This window comes from Stegostoma tigrinum, chromosome 28, assembly GCF_030684315.1.
Source record: "Stegostoma tigrinum isolate sSteTig4 chromosome 28, sSteTig4.hap1, whole genome shotgun sequence".
Lineage (NCBI taxonomy): Eukaryota > Metazoa > Chordata > Chondrichthyes > Orectolobiformes > Stegostomatidae > Stegostoma > Stegostoma tigrinum.
The window spans coordinates 16,327,573-16,350,374 of NC_081381.1; the positions used below are offsets into that span (position 1 = coordinate 16,327,573).

Below are 22,802 nucleotides of genomic sequence, written 5' to 3' on the forward strand. Positions count from 1 at the left end.
ATGCTGACTGTTCTTGATTAATCTCTACCTCAGCAGTGCAGATTAATTTTGTCCCTCAGAACCCCTTCCAGTAGTTTCTCCATCACTGACGTGAGACTGTCTGGCTTGTAGTTTCCCAGTTTATCGCTTCTTGCCCTGAATAACAGTATGACAGGAGTTGAGGACAGCTAGAGACAAAATGAAAATTATTGTCAGTACCTCTGCTATGTTCTCCCCAGACTCTGTGAACAGCCTGGGATACATTTCATCTGTCTGTAGGAGTTTATCTACTTTTAATCCTGCCATATCACTCAGAACCACTTTTCTTTGTTTTTAGTCTATGTCAGTCCTTCATCAGATTTCTATACTTCATTGTCCCTCTCACTAGTGAGCGCTGATGCAAAGTATTCATTTCGAACCCTACCAATGCCCTCCGACACAGTGTACAAATGACCACTTAATGGACCCTACTCTTTGCCAAATTATTCTTTACTCTTAATGCAATGTACCCTTAATGTGTTTCTCAAATATTCTGCATTTGTTTGTTCCCTTTCTTCATTTACAGAACTGTATCCTAAAGTCTTCCTAGACTCAAAAGTGTAACTCAAATTAATTCCAATTTTTAAATGATTCTGCACTTCCTCAGTCTATTGTTGTGTATCTCCCCTACACACTGTGGATGCTACCAAATACTGAATTCTCAGAAAATAAGTTGTTTTTCTGTAAGATTCTTTAAGTGTTTCACCATAAGTCCATAAGACATAGGCTGAGGAGATGGGGAAACTGCAGAAAGATTTACACAGTTTAGGCCCATCAAGTCCACTCTGCCATTTAAATCATGGCTGATGGGCATTTCGACACCACTTCCCTGCACTCTCCCCGTAGCCCTTGATTCCTTTTGAGATCAAGAATTTGTCGATCTCTGCCTTGAAGGCATCCAACGTCCCGGCCTCCACTGCACTCTGCGGCAGTGAATTCGACAAGCCCACTGCTCTCTGGCTGAAAAAATGCTGTTTCATTTCAGTTTTAAATTTACCCCCTCTCTAATTTTAAGGCTGTGCCCACGGGTCCTAGTCTCCCCACCTAACAGAAACAACTTCCTAGTGACCACCCCTTCTAAACCATACATTATCTTGTAAGTTTCTATTAGATCTCCCCTCAACCTTCTAAACTCTAATGAGTACAATCCCAGGATCCTTAGCCGTTCATCATACGTTAAACCTACCATTCCAGGGATCATCCGTGTGAATCTCCGCTGGACACGCTCCAGGACTAGTATGTCCTTCCTGAGGTGTGGGGCCCTAAATGGGGCCTAACAAGAGCCTTCTAAAGCCTCAGAAGCACATCGCTGCTTTTATATTCCAGCCCTCTTGAGATAAACGCCAACATTACATTCGCTTTCTTAATTACGGACTGTACCTGCAAGTTAACCTTTAGAGAATCCTCGACCAACACTCCCAGATCCCTTTGCACTTCTGCTTTGCGAATTTTCTCATCGCTTAGAAAATAGTCCACGCCTGTATTCATTTTTCCAAAGTACAAAACCTCACATTTACTCACATTGAATTTCATCAGCCATTTCCTGGACCACTCTCCTAAACTGTCTAAATCTTTCTGCAGCTTCCCCACCTCCTCAGTACTACCTGCCTGTCCACCTATCTTCGTATCATCGGCAAACTTCACCAGAATGCCCCCAGTCCCTTCATCCAGATCATTAATATAGAAGGCGAACAGCTGTGGCCCCCAACGCTGAACCCTGTGGGACACCACTCGTCACTGGTTGCCATTCTGAAAAAGAGCCTTTTATCCCAACTCTCTGCCTTCTGTCAGACAGCCAATCCTCAATCCAAGCCAGTAGCTCACCTCGAACACCATGGGCCCTCACCTTGCTCGGCAGCCTCCCGTGAGGCACTGTATCAAAGGCCATTTCTTGCTGAAAATTAACATGGTTGAATCCAAGTGAAATGCTGACCATTTGCAGATGATGGAAAGAGGGGAACTGTGAACAAGTAAACTAATTTATGTTTCTACAGGGAGAACACTACCATGTCACTTAAGAGTTCAGTGATTGTGACATTGTGCCATAAAATTTCACCTTAATTATCCTTCAGTTTCATATAAAGCATTAAGCTCTTTAGTATAATGAGCTTAATGCCATGCAATGAAATAAAGCACCATGAACATTGTGAAAGCTTTTTCAATGAACACAGTATTGTTCTTCATTTGTTCTTGCTTTGTCCGGAAAGAAAACCTCATAGTCCTTTTGTACAATGTGAAGTTGATTATTCTTGCAAATCACCCTGATGAATGCAAGTAGAAAACTGACATTTGGTCTATCAAGCCTTCTTTTCCATTCATGACTGATCTGATTGTAACCTGAAATCTCTCTTCCTGCTTATTGCTTATAATTTTTAAACCTCTCGCTTAATTAGAATCTGTCCATGCCTGCCTTAAAAATATTGAGGGTCTTTGCTTCCACTACCTTTACACGATAAGTTCCGAAGTCTCATTAGCCTCTAGGAGTGAAATTTTTGGGCTTCATCTGTTTTAAATGGGATATGTCTGATTTTTAAACTGTGATCCCTAGTTCTAGATTCATTCATAAGAGTAAAAATCCTTTCTATGTCTACTCTGACAAGACCATTCAGGATATTTTCTGTTTCAATCAGTTAACCTCCTCTTACTTTTCTAAACTGTAGTGGATACAAGCCAAGATGGTCCAACCTTCGTCAGAAGCAAACTCCCTCTCTCAGCCCTGTACCCCCACCACCATGACCACCCAGACATTTACCAGTTTTCACCCAACTTGCTCCATTCTGTGTTACATCAAGAAACATTGGAGGCACTGGATACTGCAAAGGCTATGGACCCTGATGACATTCTGGCACAGTTCTTTGTGTTAGCTTTCCTAGTTCCTTGCTATTCCTGTATGCCCATTAGCATAACTGACTTGAACCCTTAGGGAGGGAAACCCAGGATTCCGATCCAGCAACAGTGAAGGAACAGCAGTATATTTCGAAGTCGGGATGGTGAGTGGCATGGACGGTAACTTACAAGTGGTGGCATTCCATGTATCTGTAGAAAATTTTCAAATTTGCTAGTAGCTGTCCTGACAAACTACTTTTTCAATGTATTTAAAGTCAAGAATTTGGCATTATAGGAGTTGCAATGACATTGTCTTGAATGCTATTGTATGCTTTACCAGAAATTACCCTTGAACTACCTTGCTGTATACTACAGCTAACCAGCAATGTACAAGAAAGACAAAAAAAGCCATTGGACAAATGAAGGTATTCACAAACAAAGAAATACTTTTTCTGAAGCCAAAGATGACAAATTCCAGATTGAAGTGTGTGAAGTAATGTTTACAGATACAGGCGACAGAAATAAGGCTTTGAGTTATGGTAAATAAACCCGAATTGATGTTTTGGCACACATTAAAAAAAAGCCAAGTTGTTTAATTTATTCTAGTTTGCACTCTGCTTTATCTCCTAATCATGTTCCGTCTAAATGGCGCTCACTTATTCTTTCTGTTTTTACAAGTTACTCAAAGAAGATTCACCATCTGGGAGATATAAGGTGGACCTTTGAATAAAAACTATTGCAACTGGACTTTTTTTCTTAGGAATATAGCTTGTGCTTTTAATTCTCTCATCCTGTCAACTACGTATTTACATCTGTATTGGTTTACTTCATTTTTATTTAAACTGTGGGTTGTTTCTGTTCATTTCTTTCTGTTTGGAAAAGTCTTCTTTTTTTTCAAACTATCTCAGTCTCTCAAACCAAGATCCATGGTCATATTTGTTAGCCATTTCTAAATCATCACAGCTTAAACATCCTTCTTGTAAATTTGGTGTTTTTATTGAAAATAGAGCTTTGTATGTGTTCTCAACCAACCTTGGTTGTACATTAATAATACAGATTTTTGATTGACCCTATTTAATAATATAAACTTCACTTTTTGGTCATGTCTCCAGCTCAAGTATCTGACCATATATTTCATAATAGTGTATTCCATTTGCAAATTAGCTCAACTAAAAGCAGTAGGGACGTTACTTTCACCACCTAGGCCCTTCAGTTTTCCAATGAGACGCTTTCTAATCAACCTGTTCGGCAACGTTGTAAGGCACCTGTAGAGCACGTGGGACGTGAACCCAGGCCCCGGGATGCTACCACTGCACCACAAAGAACTGTCTTTCAAATATTTCATTCAATTTGGTAGGTTTCACCTGCCTTTTGTGAAGCCTTCTATTTCCATTGAAATTGTGTATCAGTGCCCTGGATTGTTTCCTTTATTTTGTTCAATATAGACATCTGCTTCAGATGCCAAGGCAATATCACTGCAAGTCCATGTATTGAGATTCTGACTGAAAAATGATGAAATTCTTTCAGACTCCTGATGTTACTCCTTTTATTCAATAAAAAGTTAAAATCCTTCCACTGCTCACCTAATGCTTAACTTAAAATTGGAGGCAACTATTTAATAAACTTCTTTCCTTCCATGTTCAGATGGTTTCCACTTCTACTTTTCAGTACTACAAATTGTTTCAAATTATCATCGGAGTTTTAACAGTCTGATGTTAATTTGATTTTATTTAGAAATTACATTCTTTGTATCTTGAGTCATTCTTCTTTATTTTGCATTTATTGTTACTTTGTTTTACTGGATCTCTGCACGATCATCGTTGTGCAGCGCTTCAGTTACCTTATTGTTTTGAAGTGCCAATTTGTCCTCGTATGTGTTGCATTCCTAATTCTGTATTCTTTTTCTGGTTTGTGACAAGGTTATTGGACAGCATGTTTGCAATTTACATAGCAGTATAATGACAATTTGTTAGCATGTGGTACTTTTTTCCTTGGGACAGTTGACATTCTCCAGTAGTATTTGATGGAAACCATTTTGAATAAATTGAGAAATAGTTTCTGACGTTAAAGCTTCTTTATATGCTGTTGTCACAATATAATGACAGTTAAAACCTGCATCCCTGATTATTTCATCTAGTGAGCCACTAAGCCTTATAAAACCAGGAAGAATAGACAACCTGTTAGCCTTCTGAAGCCATACATTCATAACCAGCAGGCAGCCATTCAGCACCAGTGGTCTACAGTTAGAGACCACCAGTCCACTACCACAGTTAACCAATAATAATCAGTAATTACTGAACCCACCCACTAAATCAGTACTTTGCCAAACCAAGAACTTTCCACACCTATCTGTTAGATTCAAAATGGAAGCCTTGTTGGAAGGGCAAAGGAGAGGAGCTGGAGTTCTTTGGAAAAAATGTAGTTCTTTGGATAAAATGTAGATCCTTGATCTGTAGGAACAGTCGAACTAAACGAAGAAGTTACTTGTTGCAAGCATTAGTACTTACTGTGGAGGAGATAAACAACCTCATGTATTAATCGTCCATTGGCAAGTTCAGAGTCAGTGTACAATCTCGTGCACAGCATGAGATTTGGTCACTGAGAAAATATCAAACAGCACTTGAAGCCAAATGTAACTTTCAAAATTGATAAAATTCAACTGATAAAGTTAAGTAATTAAATCTCAAATGTTTTGGAAAATTTCTCAATGGTTTTATAATATTCTCTTGGCTTATTGGTAGCATTCTCAGTTCTGACAGAGTTGTGGCGTTAAGTCCTACTCTGCAAAGATTAATGTAAATATGCAATGTGATGTGACTGTGCCACCTTTGATTGTAACTTAGAGCAGCCATGAGAGTTTCAGGCTAACATTCTGATGTTTGCCCACATCAGAACGGCAATGGATTGTAGGATTGAGCCTGCAACAGCACGTACAACTTTTGATAAGTTTTGCTGTCACATCTTCCAGATGTATCTTTTATTTGTCATTTTGTTTTTGAAGAGATGACTGGATAGAAGTCAATGAAATTAATTAAACTTTACATTGAAGTGAATTTTAGAAACGTCATGAACCATCAAAATCTGGAAGCAGGGTGGAGATCTATCCAAATGTGTTATTGGAATGAAAGAAGAAAGGCCAAGCAGACCAGAGTTTAATATGACAAGAATTATTGTGAAATGCTGGTGTCTTTTTTAAATGATGCTACCTTAAAATTAATCTTCAAAGGTCAGAACGATATGCAGTGCCTTCAAGAGTAGTGGAAGCCATTTTAATAGCAGAGTTCAAATGAAAATTAGATATTTACTTGGAAAGGAACATTTTCCAGGGTTATGTAGAAATGCTAGGGAGAAGGGAGCACAATGGATTGCCAAGAGCTGGCACAAGTGACTTGGGCATACTAGTACGCGACATGGTTTTTTTCCGAAGAAGGGCCTAGGCCTGAAACGTCAGCTTTCCTGCCCCTCTGATGCTGCTTGGCCTGCTGTGTTCATTCAGCTCTACACCTTGTTATCTGTCGTAATTGACTCCACTTAAGCTCAATACCCAACATTACATATACTTCAATCATTTTGCTTCAATGCAAATAGTCATTATTTTAAAAAAATCAAATGTGCCTTATAGTATCTTTATTTTAATGTCGTTTAGATACTTTTGATGTCCTTTTAAGGGGAGAAAAGTATGCCATGATACTCATTGGTTTAGGAAGAATGTAATGGCTTTTTACATGAAATGATTGCCGACTGATTTAGGATAGTGTCTTTATTCTGGATTATAACTGTCTTAAGTTTGCTTGCATATTGCGACAACCATTTCAGAGTATCTTTAACTGCCCGACTTGAATCTGAACTAATCTGGGTTTGATGTTTGTCAAAGTACCCCCCTTAATAGGGCCCTTTCCTTTCAGCATTCTCGCTAAAGCTCCCTGGAGCTGGGAGCTGGTTCAGCATGCTTATTTAGAGAACATAAAGGGAGAGATTGATTACGCAGTATGTGAGGGAGGCAGGGTCATGGCACATGCTCAGTGCTGACATTTTGAAGGGAAGTTTTTACGCTCTGCGTGGTGGCTGAGGTCATAGCACAAGCTCAGTGAAAGCTTTCTGAGGTCTCAGACTGCGTGTGCCACCATTTTGAGTACTGAGAGTAGGAAAAAGGGAGAGTTTTGCTTTCAGTGCAGACTGTAACCAGACTTGGGGATATAATTAAACCTAAAGGACTTGATTTGACCATGGATGATCTCTTCAGCCCTCGGAGGTAGGCTTATTTATTCTGGCCTATCCTATAAGGCTGCATTTGTAGATTCCTTGCCTTGTCAAATATTTATTATGAAATCTTCATTATTAATGCTGCAAGGCTTTTTGCTGCTGTTTTTCAACGTTTGATCAGCATTAAACAGAAAATGGTGACTCTTTCCTGAACAGCTAGCTGTCTTTCTCTCATTTTGAAAAATAAAGGATTGTCAGCAGTTTCTTTTGATTTGGGGTCTAGAAAAGAGAAATCGAATTATCACCATAAAAATAATTTGTAGTTATTTTGCTAGCGTTTTGTGAATTTTCTTTTTCATACCTGTTTAAATCAGAGTTTGTAGCAGTGTTTGTAAAATTTGCAACTGATGGATTTCCTTTAAGCACAGACAATGCATTTTTTTAAAGGACGTACGTGGGTGTGAGAACTATTTGGGCCTGTCAGTTATTTGGTTAGGAAAATGGTATTAGGGAGGATTTGGAATGGACAGCTATTGGTGGTTTTCAATAATGGGTGGGACCTCACATATTAATTCTTCTGCCTACTTGAACTTCAGTCTTTTTGATTTCAAAGTTCATTTGCAAAATGAAAACATAATATTATAAACAAGTGCAGTGTCTGTGTAAATTTATAAGGTGAAAATGAAATAAGGTTGTATAACTGCAAAACAGATACTTATTGCTCACTGTAACTTGCATGCTTTACTGTTTGTAAATGGACATTGTTATCTGTTATGCTACCTATTTGGATCCACCTTAGAGATGATTCTGATCAGTGCATTAAAACAAAATTCATGAGTGATATGGTGGAAACAAGCTCACTAATGACAGGAGTGGCATATTTTGAAGTAATCTGTAGAGGTTTTGCGAATATTCTGTAAACACTGTCCAAATGCTTGGATGTCATGGCACCTCTTCCCATCCTTGAACAGTTCTATTGATACAAAAGCAAAACTCTGGTCAGCACTGGAATCTGAACACAAGATTCTTAAAGTAACCCTGAAGTCTGAATGAAAGTTGCATCAAGAGACAAAATACACTTTACTATTCTGAAGGATCGACAGACAATGCCTCTCAACTCGGAAGCCTCTGAAAGTTTCAGTGTTCTCTTAAGTTGTTGCTGCACAGAATTGACATTTGGGGAAAAAAATAGAGAATTGCTTTTATTTGAAATGATATGTACTTGTCTGAAATCACCAGTGCAATCGTTATTAAACTTCTCAAGATATGAGAAAGTAGCATGATAATGTCATGCTCACAAGTTTGTAAATTGACCTATTTAAAGGCATCTTGTGGCAAATAATATAAATTCTTTTGGCATTACCTACATTACTCCCTGACTTACATTAACGTTGCCAAAAGGATTTCCTGATTCACACCAAGAGCAGTCCTTCAAGACCAATGGCCAAATGTTTATGGCTTTGATTTTCTAGAAAACAGATTTTTTAAAATAATAAGACAGAGACAATGAATTTTAGTCCGTATTAAAATAGTTTGCCTCCTGGTTTCTTCTTGTGCTGGCTTTATTGTAGTTGGCTGCTGAAAGTTCTCTTGAATTGGCCAAAATGTGCTCTGCCTTTTTCCCTGACACCAATTTTTGATGATTCAGCTGAGATTGGGAACTTACTGTTAGTGCAATGTTTTGTGATAAAACTGTGTTGACAATTGGTCCAATGGATCCTCTGACTGTAAATCTTCAAGTATGTTGTAACTGTAGGGCGAAAGACAATTTATTCAAGTAAATGTTCTGAATCCACAATGAAATTTGACTCTGATTTTATGTGTAAATGTGATCAAAATAAAATTATAAATGGATAGACGATCAGTATTAAAATACAGTAACATGTCAAACTTGTCAACTGATCATAGGAACTTAGAAAGAAATATAGCAAGAATAGGCCATTCAGCCATTTGAAGCTATTCTGTAATTCAACTAGATATTGGTTGTTGTTTTTTTAACCTTCTTTACCTGTCCTGGGTTCCAGACAAATATGTTTCAATCTATTTTAAAATTTTCAATTGACAACCTAAATAGTTTATTTAAGGAAGAGTGTTTTGCTTGCTACTACCTTTGTGCAATAACCATGGAGATATGCATGCTAACATTATACCAGCACAGTAGAAAAGTTAGTCAATTGCAATACCAGTTTAAACACACTAAAATTAGTCTTTTAAAGTCATGTTGTGGTAACTTGACTTGAGTCAAATGAAGGTCAGCAATTTAAGATTGTAATAGGATGATAATTTCCTCATTCATATTACAATTTGTATTATATATCTTTGGAGCAACTTCAGTGTTTGTTTTTAACTTGTCTGCCACTGGCAAGTTCAAATAAAACATACAGCACCAGATGTTGCATTGATAGTTATATATTTCAGAATGTTTCATTAATAATATGCCAGGAATTGATGTAAACCAACACCATCTTGTTAATGGCAGACATTGTGTTTGCGGCTTTGAGTGAAGCTGAGCCATACGAGGAAGATTTCATGCTCTATTTTTGGGTTTCGCTAAGATTACCAAACTTAGCCAAGGTGGCCTTGAGAATGCAGGAATCCTCTCTACATCTCTTGGTTTGAGGTGGGAGAAAGTAGCAGCAGTTCTGGCCTCAAGCATTTGTGTGGACATGACTTGAAGTCAAACAGCCAATATGCAGGTTAAAACGTGAAAAAAGGGCAATTTGTAATTGGCAGCTGGAGCTATCCAAGACCTGCATTCATGCATTATCATGACACCCATTTAAATCATCATAATAGAATGTAGTAAAATATTGTGATACATTCATGGTTGTTATGCAAGCAAATAAGGCATCCATTTTTGCATATCAAGGTTTCATAATTGGATCAGTCATTGTTGCTTTAGAAACATGTGTTGGACAGTTTTGAGTGGAACTCTAGAATGAGTAGAATATATCTTTCATATACAACTCTGAAGCTAGCTATACCTAACCTTGGATTAATATCACGTGAAAGATGACATCTTTGATGGTAACAGCACTTCTTCAGTATTGTGCAGCATGTTAGTTCAGATTACATGCTCAGGTTCAGTCGTGGGCCTTAAACCCACAGTATTTTGTTTTGGCAGGTAAAGTTTTGAACACTTGATCTCTATAGATTGTTCCCTAAAACTGTACAGCAAACTATCAGTCTTAAATAACTAATACCATTGTCAGTTCACAAGAAGCATTTATACTAATCAGATTTGCAACGTTGAACAATGACCAATAGACTTTTAATGATGTGGTAGTTTATCATTATTTATCAACATAGGTAAGATGAGGGTACAGGCACAACACCAATAATGCGTTAATTATTCTGCAACTCTGCTTTTCATTTTCCCTGTACTATGATGTGGACTATGCTTGTTGCTTCCAATAAAGCAATATCAAATTAAAACACAGATATTTAATGTAGCCACATAACCTTTGGTACATTCTTCACAACAGAATACTGATTTTTTAAAAATGTCTAATTTTTGGTGTCTTTATGTAGAAAGGGATGCAACCTGATAGCACAAATTTGAACAGACATGGGAGCAAATTAGTGCCATCTTAAACACATAGAAAAAGTATATTTGGCTGTCTGCTAAATTTTAACGTGTTTCGGGTTGGCTCATAACTGGTTTCCCAGCCAGTCAATCCTTCACAAGCTCATGTAACCAGTTATTGTAACAATACAGAAAAAGTTCTTGGCCTACTTTCTTAGACTCCTCCACTATTTGGGTGCTAAAAGTGAAATTTTGTTTTTCCAGACCATAACCCCTCAAAGCATATCAAGCCTAGACCCTGAATTTTAATTAAAGGCAAGTGTAAGGTGCTGCATTCCAGATGTGATCCGATTGGTCAAAATGCTAGGCTTTAAACAAAACGCAATATTCCTACACCGCTGTTACAGTACAAACAAAAAAATTTGGCATAATTTTAACTCTGTTGAAATACTTAACAAACTACTACATATTGTTTACTACTCATCAACTGTTTGAAGATAATAACATCCCATAAAAACACACCCTTGACAAAGGCAAATTCAATAAATTCCTTCACTTGCTAACTTCTCTAGTCTAGGAGAATGAACAATAATAAGATGAATCTAGCAGCAGAGAGAGAACTCTGGCTTTTTGCAACAGGTTCAATTCCAAATCCCCAATTTCAGCAGCTGAAAGCAAAAACTAAAACTCTGGTTCGTGTGAGCCTGAATCCACCAACTCAAAAAAAACTGAAAGCTATTTACTGAGCTTTCCAGGGAGCAGACACCTCTGCAACAGGTTTACAATAGTCTCTTCAAGAGAAACAGGATAGAGCAAATCCCTCTTAAAGGCACATGTCATCAGATTCCTTCTGAATTGCAAAATTGATCAAATTTCAATTCTAACGATGAAGGGTCGAGGCCCAAAACATCAGCTTTTGTGCTCCTAAGATGCTGCTTGGCCTGCTGTGTTCATCCAGCTCCACACTTTGTTAACTTGGATTCTCCAGCATCTGCAGTTCCCATCATCTCTGATCACAAATTTCAATTATGTCAGGTTGTGGATATTTGAAACTCTTCAAAAGACAATGGAAGCAGAGACTTTGAATAATCTTAAGGCAGAAGTGGATAGATTCTTGGTAAAGCAATGTAGTGGGTAGGTTATCAGAGTTAGGTAGGAGTGTGGGATTGACGGTGCATTCTGATCAGGCATGAGCTTAATTGGTGGAGCAGGCTTAATAAGTGGCTGCGTGGCATACTTCTGCTTCTATCTTAGTTTGGTACTGTTCCTCTCAAAGTTAAGATAGAGCATCGTGCATTATATTAGTGCTTCATTAATTGAATTAGAATAAGTGCATCTAGGTGCTAATTTGATCTGGTGATTGATGTGATATAGTTGCTGTTTCTGCATTTGGTAATAGTTATTCAGATTCTGCCAAATTAGCTACTTCAAGCATTTTTACACACTGGAAATGAGCACAAACAAATGGGCGTAGTTTGAACTCATGAGACAGAATTTTCCCATCTTACTTGCAGATACTGATATGAAGTAATGTTTCATGAGTATGGCAGTCTTGCCTCCCACAGGTGGCTGGATCAGTCTGCTTGTTGTTGCAATGTGATTTGTTCATGAAAATATCGTTGATCTCCCTTTTGCTTGTGACCAACTTCCACAATCTTGCTATCAGGTGATGAGTTAGAAGTGCAAAACCCTTCGTTTTCCCCCTCATTAGTCTGTGGGTGAATTTTCCCCCTCAGTAGGTGGTCGTGTCAATTGTTGAGTCCTAAATGTTGACCTGCTAAAAGCACGGACTGTGGTTTGAAGCCAGGGTATTCTACTGAGGTAAAACATCAGGTAATTGAGCTGAATTCACTTAATAGTGCTCAGAGATGTACTGACAGGTATAAAACGCAGGAAGGAAGCAATGCTCTGCAAAACTGGGCAGTTTCTTGACAGATGCTAATCTGTTTTCTATCTAAGATTGGTGAATTTTTGTTGCCTGTCAGTCCTAATGAGAATGAATGCTGTAGTTTAAATTGTCTCAACAAATGAGAATAGAGCAGCAGAAGACCTGCACTTTATTTCAAATGTAGGTGACATTGGGTTACGTAATCTGGTAATTTAAAGAAATGATAGATGGCTATTTTGGTTAAGCACGTGAGCATTAATGTTTTGCAAGACCATTAGGTAACAAAACAATTATTGCGGTACTTCGCAAACTTTTTTCCAGTGTGACCCATTCAAAATTTTGTATATTATTATGACGTCTCAGTGAATGTTTTGAGGGGGTGGGAGTTAGTTGGTAGGGATCAAACAGAGAAGACCAGTGTGGTAAGGGGGAGGGGTGTTGGTAAATGCTGCTTCAGAGCTCACAATTTCAAATTTTCAACTTGCAAATTGCTGGAAGTCCAGATCTCTGCTTCCAGTTGCCCTGGACTGTAGACTGCTTTTATCAAGATGTTTAACTGATGTTTTAGGGGTTACAGCCCTTGATTCAATCTGTGTAACATTGCATGAGATCATAATGACTGAACACATGAAATGTTGATTTTTATGATTGGAATTACAACTTCTTTACATTTCTGTCAGTGGAGGTCGAGGTTACATTCTGTTATTCTGTCCACTTCTTTCTCTGCTGATTGTGATAGTTTATAACACAGTTATCATAATTACACCAAGGTTTTGTTTATTCTTCTTTCTAAATTGTGAAATGCACACAGCTAAGGAACAAATCACAATTGCCTCTTCTGTAATGAAATTGAAGATCAGAGTTTTACATTGCGATGTTGGCTGATACAGCAAAACGCACTCATTTGCTTTTTTAATATTTTAGAGCTATGCGTACTAAATAAGTCTGCAGGTCCTTGCTAGCATGTGAAACTTTCAATTAAAGTAGTTTTAGTGAGGCTGAAATTCATGTATGCAGTTAAAAGACAGTCAGACTTGCAAAGTATAATCCATGTGTTCCATAGTAAATAATGCATGGTTACTTGTTTGCTTATAGGAACTTTAACACCTTGAGGCGAAACATACCAATCAAAATGATTACCATTTTAAGATTCTCTTATTTTCTTGACTGTTTTTGTTTTCTTTCCCCATAATTATCCAGTAAATTATGATGAACTCTTTGGGAAAGTAACTTGGAGGAGTTGCTTTATCCATTCAAGTGAAAAAGATTAATTAACAAATCCAGTTCAATTACTTATCTCTGACTGTAAAGGCAGTCCCCAGGATCCGAACAGGTTCCGCAGTGGTAGTATGGCGTACTGACCTCTACATCGCCGAGGCCAGACGCCAACTCTCCGACACCACCTCCTACCGCCTCCTCGATCATGACCCCACACCCGAGCACCAAACCATCATCTCCAACACCATTCATGACCTCATCACCTCAGGGGACCTCCCACCCACAGCCTCCAACCTCATTGTTCCCCAACCCCGCACGGCCCGTTTCTATCTCCTTCCCAAAATCCACAAACCTGCCTGCCCTGGTCGACCCATCGTCTCAGCCTGCTCCTGCCCCACCGAACTCATCTCCACCTATCTGGACTCCATTTTCTCCCCTTTGGTCCAGGAACTCCCCACCTATGTCCGTGACACCACCCACGCCCTCCACCTCCTCCAGGACTTCCAATTCCCTGGCCCCCAACACCTCATTCACCATGGACGTCCAGTCCCTGTACACCTACATTCCGCATGGAGATGGCCTCAAGGCCCTCCGCTTCTTCCTGTCCCGCAGGCCCGACCAGGCCCCCTCGACCGACACTCTCATCCGCCTAGCGGAACTCGTCCTCACACTCAACAACTTCTCTTTTGACTCCTCCCACTTCCTACAGACTAAGGGGGTGGGCATGGGCACCCGCATGGGCCCCAGCTATGCCTGCCTCTTTGTAGGTTACGTGGAACAGTCCATCTTCCGCACCTACACAGGCCCCAAACCCCACCTCTTCCTCCGGTACATTGATGACTGTATCGGCGCCGCCTCTTGCTCCCCAGAGGAGCTCGAACAGTTCATCCACTTCACCAACACCTTCCACCCCAACCTTCAGTTCACCTGGGCCATCTCCAGCACATCCCTCACCTTCCTGGACCTCTCAGTCTCCATCTCAGGCAACCAGCTTGTAACTGATGTCCATTTCAAGCCCACCGACTCCCACAGCTACCTAGAATACACCTCCTCCCACCCACCCTCCTGCAAAAATTCCATCCCCTATTCCCAATTCCTCCGCCTCCGCCGCATCTGCTCCCACGATAAGACATTCCACTCCCGCACATCCCAGATGTCCAAGTTCTTTAAGGACCGCAACTTCCCCCCCACGGTGATTGAGAACGCCCTTGACCGCGTCTCCCGCATTTCCCGCGACACATCCCTCACACCCCGCCCCCGCCACAACCGCCCCAAGAGGATCCCCCTCGTTCTCACACACCACCCTACCAACCTCCGGATACAACGCATTATCCTCCGACACTTCCGCCATTTACAATCCGACCCCACCACCCAAGACATTTTTCCATCCCCACCCCTGTCTGCTTTCCGGAGAGACCACTCTCTCCGTGACTCCCTTGTTCGCTCCACACTGCCCTCCAACCCCACCACACCCGGCACCTTCCCCTGCAACCGCAGGAAATGCTACACTTGTCCCCACACCTCCTCCCTCACCCCCATCCCAGGCCCCAAGATGACATTCCACATTAAGCAGAGGTTCACCTGCACATCTGCCAATGTGGTATACTGCATCCACTGTACCCGGTGCGGCTTTCTCTACATTGGGGAAACCAAGCGGAGGCTTGGGGACCGCTTTGCAGAACACCTCCGCTCAGTTCGCAACAAACAACTGCACCTCCCAGTCGCAAACCATTTCCACTCCCCCTCCCATTCTCTTGATGACATGTCCATCATGGGCCTCCTGCACTGCCACAATGATGCCACCCGAAGGTTGCAGGAACAGCAACTCATATTCCGCCTGGGAACCCTGCAGCCATATGGTATCAATGTGGACTTCACCAGTTTCAAAATCTCCCCTTCCCCCACTGCATCCCTAAACCAGCCCAGTTCATCCCCTCCCCCCACTGCACCACACAACCAGCCCAGCTCTTCCCCCCCCACCCACTGCATCCCAAAACCAGTCCAACCTGTCTCTGCCTCCCTAACCGGTTCTTCCTCTCACCCATCCCTTCCTCCCACCCCAAGCCGCACCCCCAGCTACCTACTAACCTCATCCCACCTCCTTGACCTGTCCGTCTTCCCTGGACTGACCTATCCCCTCCCTACCTCCCCACCTACACCCTTTCCACCTATCTTCTTTACTCTCCATCTTCGGTCCGCCTCCCCCTCTCTCCCTATTTATTCCAGTTCCCTCCCCCCATCCCCCTCTCTGATGAAGGGTCTAGGCCCGAAACGTCAGCTTTTGTGCTCCTGAGATGCTGCTTGGCCTGCTGTGTTCATCCAGCCTCACATTTTATTATCTTGGAATCTCCAGCATCTGCAGTTCCCATTATCTCAGGTTCCATTCTTTAGTCTGTTTGCAAGTTATTTGCACACAAATGCGAACACAATGCAGGACAAGATAAAGTAGCCATTCATGAGTACAGGAAACATTTGTTTCTCAGCTCTTGAGTTTACACCTCTGTACGGGGTTGCATTCATAAGTACAAACATTCCTAAGTCAGATGTTTGTAAATCGGACACTTCCTGTGCTTTGATGTTCAGCCGCCATCCAGAATTAATACATAAAGCAAGAAGAATCTGGATATGATTCTTCATTTCATTTCTGATTGGACGTATGAAGGCAAGGTTGCCAATGTCTGAAATTCTGCAATGCCCCATGAGCAACTATACCTTTCCTTCCTTCCACATTGGGATGTATCTCAAATAGTCTGATAGAGTTATTGACCCTCAATCCAGCTAAGTTTAATTGGGCTATCTCTTTACAGATACCAATTTTTTAAAAACTCTTTAGTAGCGCAAGTCACAGAGTCATAGAGCTGTACAGCATGGAAACAGATCCTTCAGTTGAACTCATCCATGCCAACCAGATATTCGAAATTAATCTAGTTCAATTTGCCAGCATTTGGTCCTCTAAACCCAGCCTATTCATGTACCCATCCAGATGCCTTTTAAATGTTGTAATTGTACTAGCTTCCACTACTTCCTGTGGCAGCTCATTCCATACATGCATCACCCTCTATGTGATAAAATTGTCTCTTAGGTTCCTTCTAAACCTTTCCCTTCTTAACTTACTTCTTACCTTAAACCTGTAGTTTTGACTCCCCCCACCTCAAGGAAAAGACCTTGTCTATTTACCCTGTCAATGTCCCTCATGATTTTATAAACTTCTATAATGTCGCCCCTCAACCTTTGACTCTGCAGTGTTTAAAAAAAACCCACCCTGTTCAGCCTCTCCCTTTAGTTCAGACCCTCCAACCCTGGCACAATCTTTTCTGAACCCTGTTAAGTTTCACAACATCTTCCTTATTGCAGGGAGACCAGAACTGAATGTACTATTCCAAAGTGGCCTAACCTATATTCAATGCACTAACCAATAAAGGCAAGTGTACCAAATGCTGCCTCTGCAACCCTGTCTACCTGCGACTCCGCTTTCAAGGAACTTGGAACCTGCATTCCAAGATCTCTTTGTTTGTCAGTACTCCTACTTGGCCATTTGGTATTTCTGGGAGATTTTCTGTATCTGTGCAAACGGATGCAAAATATTTGTTTAGCTTCTCTGCCATTTCTCTGTCCTCCTCAATGAATTTTCCTTTCTTTTCATGTGCATTGAGTCACATCTTGCAATATCCTGTTTTTTTCCAGTTTAGGAGCTTTAACAATCTGTCCTTCTCCATCCTCAGCAGCTTGCATTCATATTCTCAAATCTCTTCTTTCCTTGTCAATTTCTTGGCCTTGCTTTGATGGGCCTAAAAGTGCCCACAGTCTTGAGATTTACAACTATTTCTGACATTCCTGTAAACCAGGTTCTTTCATATAATGCAACTGCTTTTGTTAACCTTGATTTGGGTCTGTATTCGCCTTAAAGGAATGTATATCTATAGAGATCTTCTCGTATTCCAGTAAGTAATAGCCATTGCCTGTTTATAGCCAAATCTTGTAACGTATTTTGCCAATCCAATGTATATAACTTGCCCTTCTGTGTTCATAGTTTTCTTTGCTCTGACTTGAGAACCTAATTTCAGATTAAACCATGATGCATTCAAATTTAATGTAAAATTCTGTTATAAAATAGTCTCTATTTCCAAAAGACTCCTTGACATCAAGGTATCCTTTCCCATCACAACACCACATTCAACCTGTTCATAGCGAGTCTAATCCACAACTTGATGTTCCGTAAATGACTTCCCTCGATGTTTGTTTGCTTCCCCCTTGCAGTTTCTTAGCTCCACCCAAACTGATTCTGTATCTTGATTCTTCAGTTGAAGATCCTTTCTTGCCAAAGTACTGATGTCGTATGTTATTAGCATTGCTAACCCCACTTCCTTTTCCTTTTCTGTCTCTTTGCCTTCTGTAAAATAGCCTTTGGTATTCAGTCCCTACTCTTAGAAACCCTGTCTGTAATGGCAATGAAATCATATTCGTTTACCTCAATGTGTACTTTGAAATCAAACCCTTTTTGCACGTGCCACCACTTTTAGATAAAGTACATTTAACCCAGCTTTTTAATATTAGTTTTATGTGTTTTGCTAACCATTGCTTTGTCGATCTTCTATTTTTATTGACTATGGTCCTTTTTTTAAAGTTTTAGATAATATCAGAAATAGGAGCAAGAATAGGCCACCTAGCCTTTTAAGCCTCATTCATTCAGATCATGGCTGATCTTTTTGTGGACTTGGCTCCACTTACTCACTTGTTCACCTTAACCCTTAACCCTTAATTTCTTTACTGGTCAAAAACCTGGCTATCCTTTGCGTTGTTCCTATTGAATCTGAGCTCCCTCTTAGAATTCCATTCTCCAGAAAATGTAGTTCATACAATCCTCAACAGAGCTAGCAAGACCCCCTTCAAGGAAACCCAAGATGTCTCCTAAGGCCTCATAAATTTGACACAATCCATCCTGCACCATTTTTCCAGCCACATGTTTAATTTTTCAATTCTCCCATTTCTGTGCTTGCTAGCATGTAATCCACAGATTACTGCTTTGGACATGCCGGTTTTCTTTTTAACTCCCTGAAGTCTGCTTCAATTCCCATTCCCTAAGTAATAAGTAACAGATACTGGCATGAAGATGATCTCTTGTGCACTCACAGCTCCCCTTTCCCGAAGAATATCCTGGAGACATACTTTCACATCCAGGCTGCTCCCTTAACTAAAAGCGTAGAACCCCTATAGTGTGGAAATAGGCCCTTCAGCCCAACAGGTCCATACTGACCCTTGGACCGTCCCACCCAGACCCAACCCCCTATAATCCACACACCCTTGAAAACAGTGGGCAATTTAGCATGGCCAATCCACGAAGCCTGCACATCTTTGGACTGTGGAAGGAACCTGGAGCACCCGGAGGAAACCCACACAGACACGGGGAGAATGTGCAAACTCCGCACAGAAAGTCAGCTGAGTGTGGAATCTGGTGCTTTGAGGCAGCAGTGCTAACCACTGAGCTACCATGCCGCCCTTGCCTCTATTCGCCCTTGCCTCTATTCGCCCTTGCCTCTATTCGCCCTTGCCTCTATTCGCCCTTGCCTCTATTCGCCCTTGCCTCTATTCGCCCTTGCCTCTATTCGCCCTTGCCTCTATTCGCCCTTGCCTCTATTCGCCCTTGCCTCTATTCGCCCTTGCCTCTATTCGCCCTTGCCTCTATTCGCCCTTGCCTCTATTCGCCCTTGCCTCTATTCGCCCTTGCCTCTATTCGCCCTTGCCTCTATTCGCCCTTGCCTCTATTCGCCCTTGCCTCTATTCGCCCTTGCCTCTATTCGCCCTTGCCTCTATTCGCCCTTGCCTCTATTCGCCCTTGCCTCTATTCGCCCTTGCCTCTATTCGCCCTTGCCTCTATTCGCCCTTGCCTCTATTCGCCCTTGCCTCTATTCGCCCTTGCCTCTATTCGCCCTTGCCTCTATTCGCCCTTGCCTCTATTCGCCCTTGCCTCTATTCGCCCTTGCCTCTATTCGCCCTTGCCTCTATTCGCCCTTGCCTCTATTCGCCCTTGCCTCTATTCGCCCTTGCCTCTATTCGCCCTTGCCTCTATTCGCCCTTGCCTCTATTCGCCCTTGCCTCTATTCGCCCTTGCCTCTATTCGCCCTTGCCTCTATTCGCCCTTGCCTCTATTCGCCCTTGCCTCTATTCGCCCTTGCCTCTATTCGCCCTTGCCTCTATTCGCCCTTGCCTCTATTCGCCCTTGCCTCTATTCGCCCTTGCCTCTATTCGCCCTTGCCTCTATTCGCCCTTGCCTCTATTCGCCCTTGCCTCTATTCGCCCTTGCCTCTATTCGCCCTTGCCTCTATTCGCCCTTGCCTCTATTCGCCCTTGCCTCTATTCGCCCTTGCCTCTATTCGCCCTTGCCTCTATTCGCCCTTGCCTCTATTCGCCCTTGCCTCTATTCGCCCTTGCCTCTATTCGCCCTTGCCTCTATTCGCCCTTGCCTCTATTCGCCCTTGCCTCTATTCGCCCTTGCCTCTATTCGCCCTTGCCTCTATTCGCCCTTGCCTCTATTCGCCCTTGCCTCTATTCGCCCTTGCCTCTATTCGCCCTTGCCTCTATTCGCCCTTGCCTCTATTCGCCCTTGCCTCTATTCGCCCTTGCCTCTATTCGCCCTTGCCTCTATTCGCCCTTGCCTCTATTCGCCCTTGCCTCTATTCGCCCTTGCCTCTATTCGCCCTTGCCTCTATTCGCCCTTGCCTCTATTCGCCCTTGCCTCTATTCGCCCTTGCCTCTATTCGCCCTTGCCTCTATTCGCCCTTGCCTCTATTCGCCCTTGCCTCTATTCGCCCTTGCCTCTATTCGCCCTTGCCTCTATTCGCCCTTGCCTCTATTCGCCCTTGCCTCTATTCGCCCTTGCCTCTATTCGCCCTTGCCTCTATTCGCCCTTGCCTCTATTCGCCCTTGCCTCTATTCGCCCTTGCCTCTATTCGCCCTTGCCTCTATTCGCCCTTGCCTCTATTCGCCCTTGCCTCTATTCGCCCTTGCCTCTATTCGCCCTTGCCTCTATTCGCCCTTGCCTCTATTCGCCCTTGCCTCTATTCGCCCTTGCCTCTATTCGCCCTTGCCTCTATTCGCCCTTGCCTCTATTCGCCCTTGCCTCTATTCGCCCTTGCCTCTATTCGCCCTTGCCTCTATTCGCCCTTGCCTCTATTCGCCCTTGCCTCTATTCGCCCTTGCCTCTATTCGCCCTTGCCTCTATTCGCCCTTGCCTCTATTCGCCCTTGCCTCTATTCGCCCTTGCCTCTATTCGCCCTTGCCTCTATTCGCCCTTGCCTCTATTCGCCCTTGCCTCTATTCGCCCTTGCCTCTATTCGCCCTTGCCTCTATTCGCCCTTGCCTCTATTCGCCCTTGCCTCTATTCGCCCTTGCCTCTATTCGCCCTTGCCTCTATTCGCCCTTGCCTCTATTCGCCCTTGCCTCTATTCGCCCTTGCCTCTATTCGCCCTTGCCTCTATTCGCCCTTGCCTCTATTCGCCCTTGCCTCTATTCGCCCTTGCCTCTATTCGCCCTTGCCTCTATTCGCCCTTGCCTCTATTCGCCCTTGCCTCTATTCGCCCTTGCCTCTATTCGCCCTTGCCTCTATTCGCCCTTGCCTCTATTCGCCCTTGCCTCTATTCGCCCTTGCCTCTATTCGCCCTTGCCTCTATTCGCCCTTGCCTCTATTCGCCCTTGCCTCTATTCGCCCTTGCCTCTATTCGCCCTTGCCTCTATTCGCCCTTGCCTCCAGTACAGCTAAGCCACCTGTGGTGCCACAGACTTGACAAACCGTTGTTTGACAAACTCTGTCACTAGCATCCCAAATGGAAAACTGATTTGAGAGTGAAATTGCTGATTTTCCTGGATTGCCTGGAGGCCTTCAATCCTTATCTTCCTGAAACTTCCCAAGTTGCAGTGTGACCATCACCCACTGTCGGTATAGTCCTCTGCCTCATGCATGCACAACAGTGACTCCAGCCACTTCTCGGGTTGCAAAACCCAGCCCTTCATGCGTAAGTGTTAATACTTGTAGAAAATATGTTTATGTGAGGTATCTGACGTCATACAATCTTTAGGCGGTGCATTTTATCCATTTGAGGCACCTTGCCATGTATTACCTGTGTTAACTATTTATTACCAGTAAAACAGCTAGCCAGTTACTCACCAGCAGCTCTTTCCATTGTATCGAGATAGGAGCCAAGGACTGGATAATAAAGATAACTAAGTAAGTTGTGGTTGGATACAAGAAAAAGCACCTCCTTGTCACCTAACCCAACTCACCATTTGCCAAACCCACAGTCTATCCTGCTTGTTTGACTTCCATTTGTGTCCTACCTTGCCCCTGTCTGGTGATGATCCACATTGTGGCAACATTGTTTTCAATCAATCAGTGCATTGCAAATGAAGTTTAATGTGAATAAAGGTGACATTATCCAATTTGTTGGAAAAGCATGAAAGCAAATCTGAATGGTAATATATTGGGAAAGGGGGAAGTGCAATGCGATCTGGTTGTCCTTGTACAACAGTTACTGAAAATAAGCGTACAGATGCAGCGGGCAATGAAGAAGGCAAATGGTTTGTTGGATATCAGTAGAGGATTCAAGTACAGGAGCAGGGATGTCATATCCAAATGTACAGGGCCTTGGTGAGACCAACGTGAGGCGTTTAATGCTGTTTTAGGGAGTTCTTATTATCTGAAAAGGGATGTCCTGCCCAAGAAGAGTGCGCTACAACTGTTTATCAGACTGATTCCTGGGATGACAGGACTGTTGTGGAAAGAAAGATTGGAATGGTTATGTTCATAGTCACTGGAGTTTAGAAGAATGAGGGGGGAATCTCATAGAAACTTAAAATTCTAACAGGGCAAATGAAGGAAGTATTTTCCTGATGACTGGGGAGACCAGAACCTGGGGTCACAGCCTAAGGAGATGAGGTGGCTATTTAGGTCTGAGATGAGGAGAAATTTCTTTAACTGGAGTGTAGTGAGCCGCTGGAATTCCCCACCGCAGAAAGCAGTTGAGACCAGAACAATGAATGTTTTTAAGAAAGAGGTTGATGTGGTTCTTCGGGCTGAAGGGATCAAAGGGTATGGAGAGGAAGTGAAATTGGGGTATTGAGTTGTACTGA

General features: G+C 42.3%; 1 protein-coding gene across 8 annotated transcripts in view; it reads left to right on the plus strand.

The window, feature by feature from the left end:
* The window catches only part of rerea (arginine-glutamic acid dipeptide (RE) repeats a), a 685,623-nt gene that overhangs the window by 310,726 nt on the left and 352,095 nt on the right, over positions 1 to 22,802 (plus strand). Inside the window, exon 1 of one of the 8 annotated variants that reach the window (XM_048561806.2) lies at positions 6,915 to 7,096. The exons of the other annotated variants lie outside the window; for them this stretch is intronic. Within the exon in view, the coding sequence (XP_048417763.1) occupies positions 7,071 to 7,096 (26 nt within the window). The 5' untranslated portion in view covers positions 6,915 to 7,070. Of the gene's footprint in view, positions 1 to 6,914; positions 7,097 to 22,802 lie in introns of those variants that run through there. 8 annotated transcript variants of the gene reach the window in all.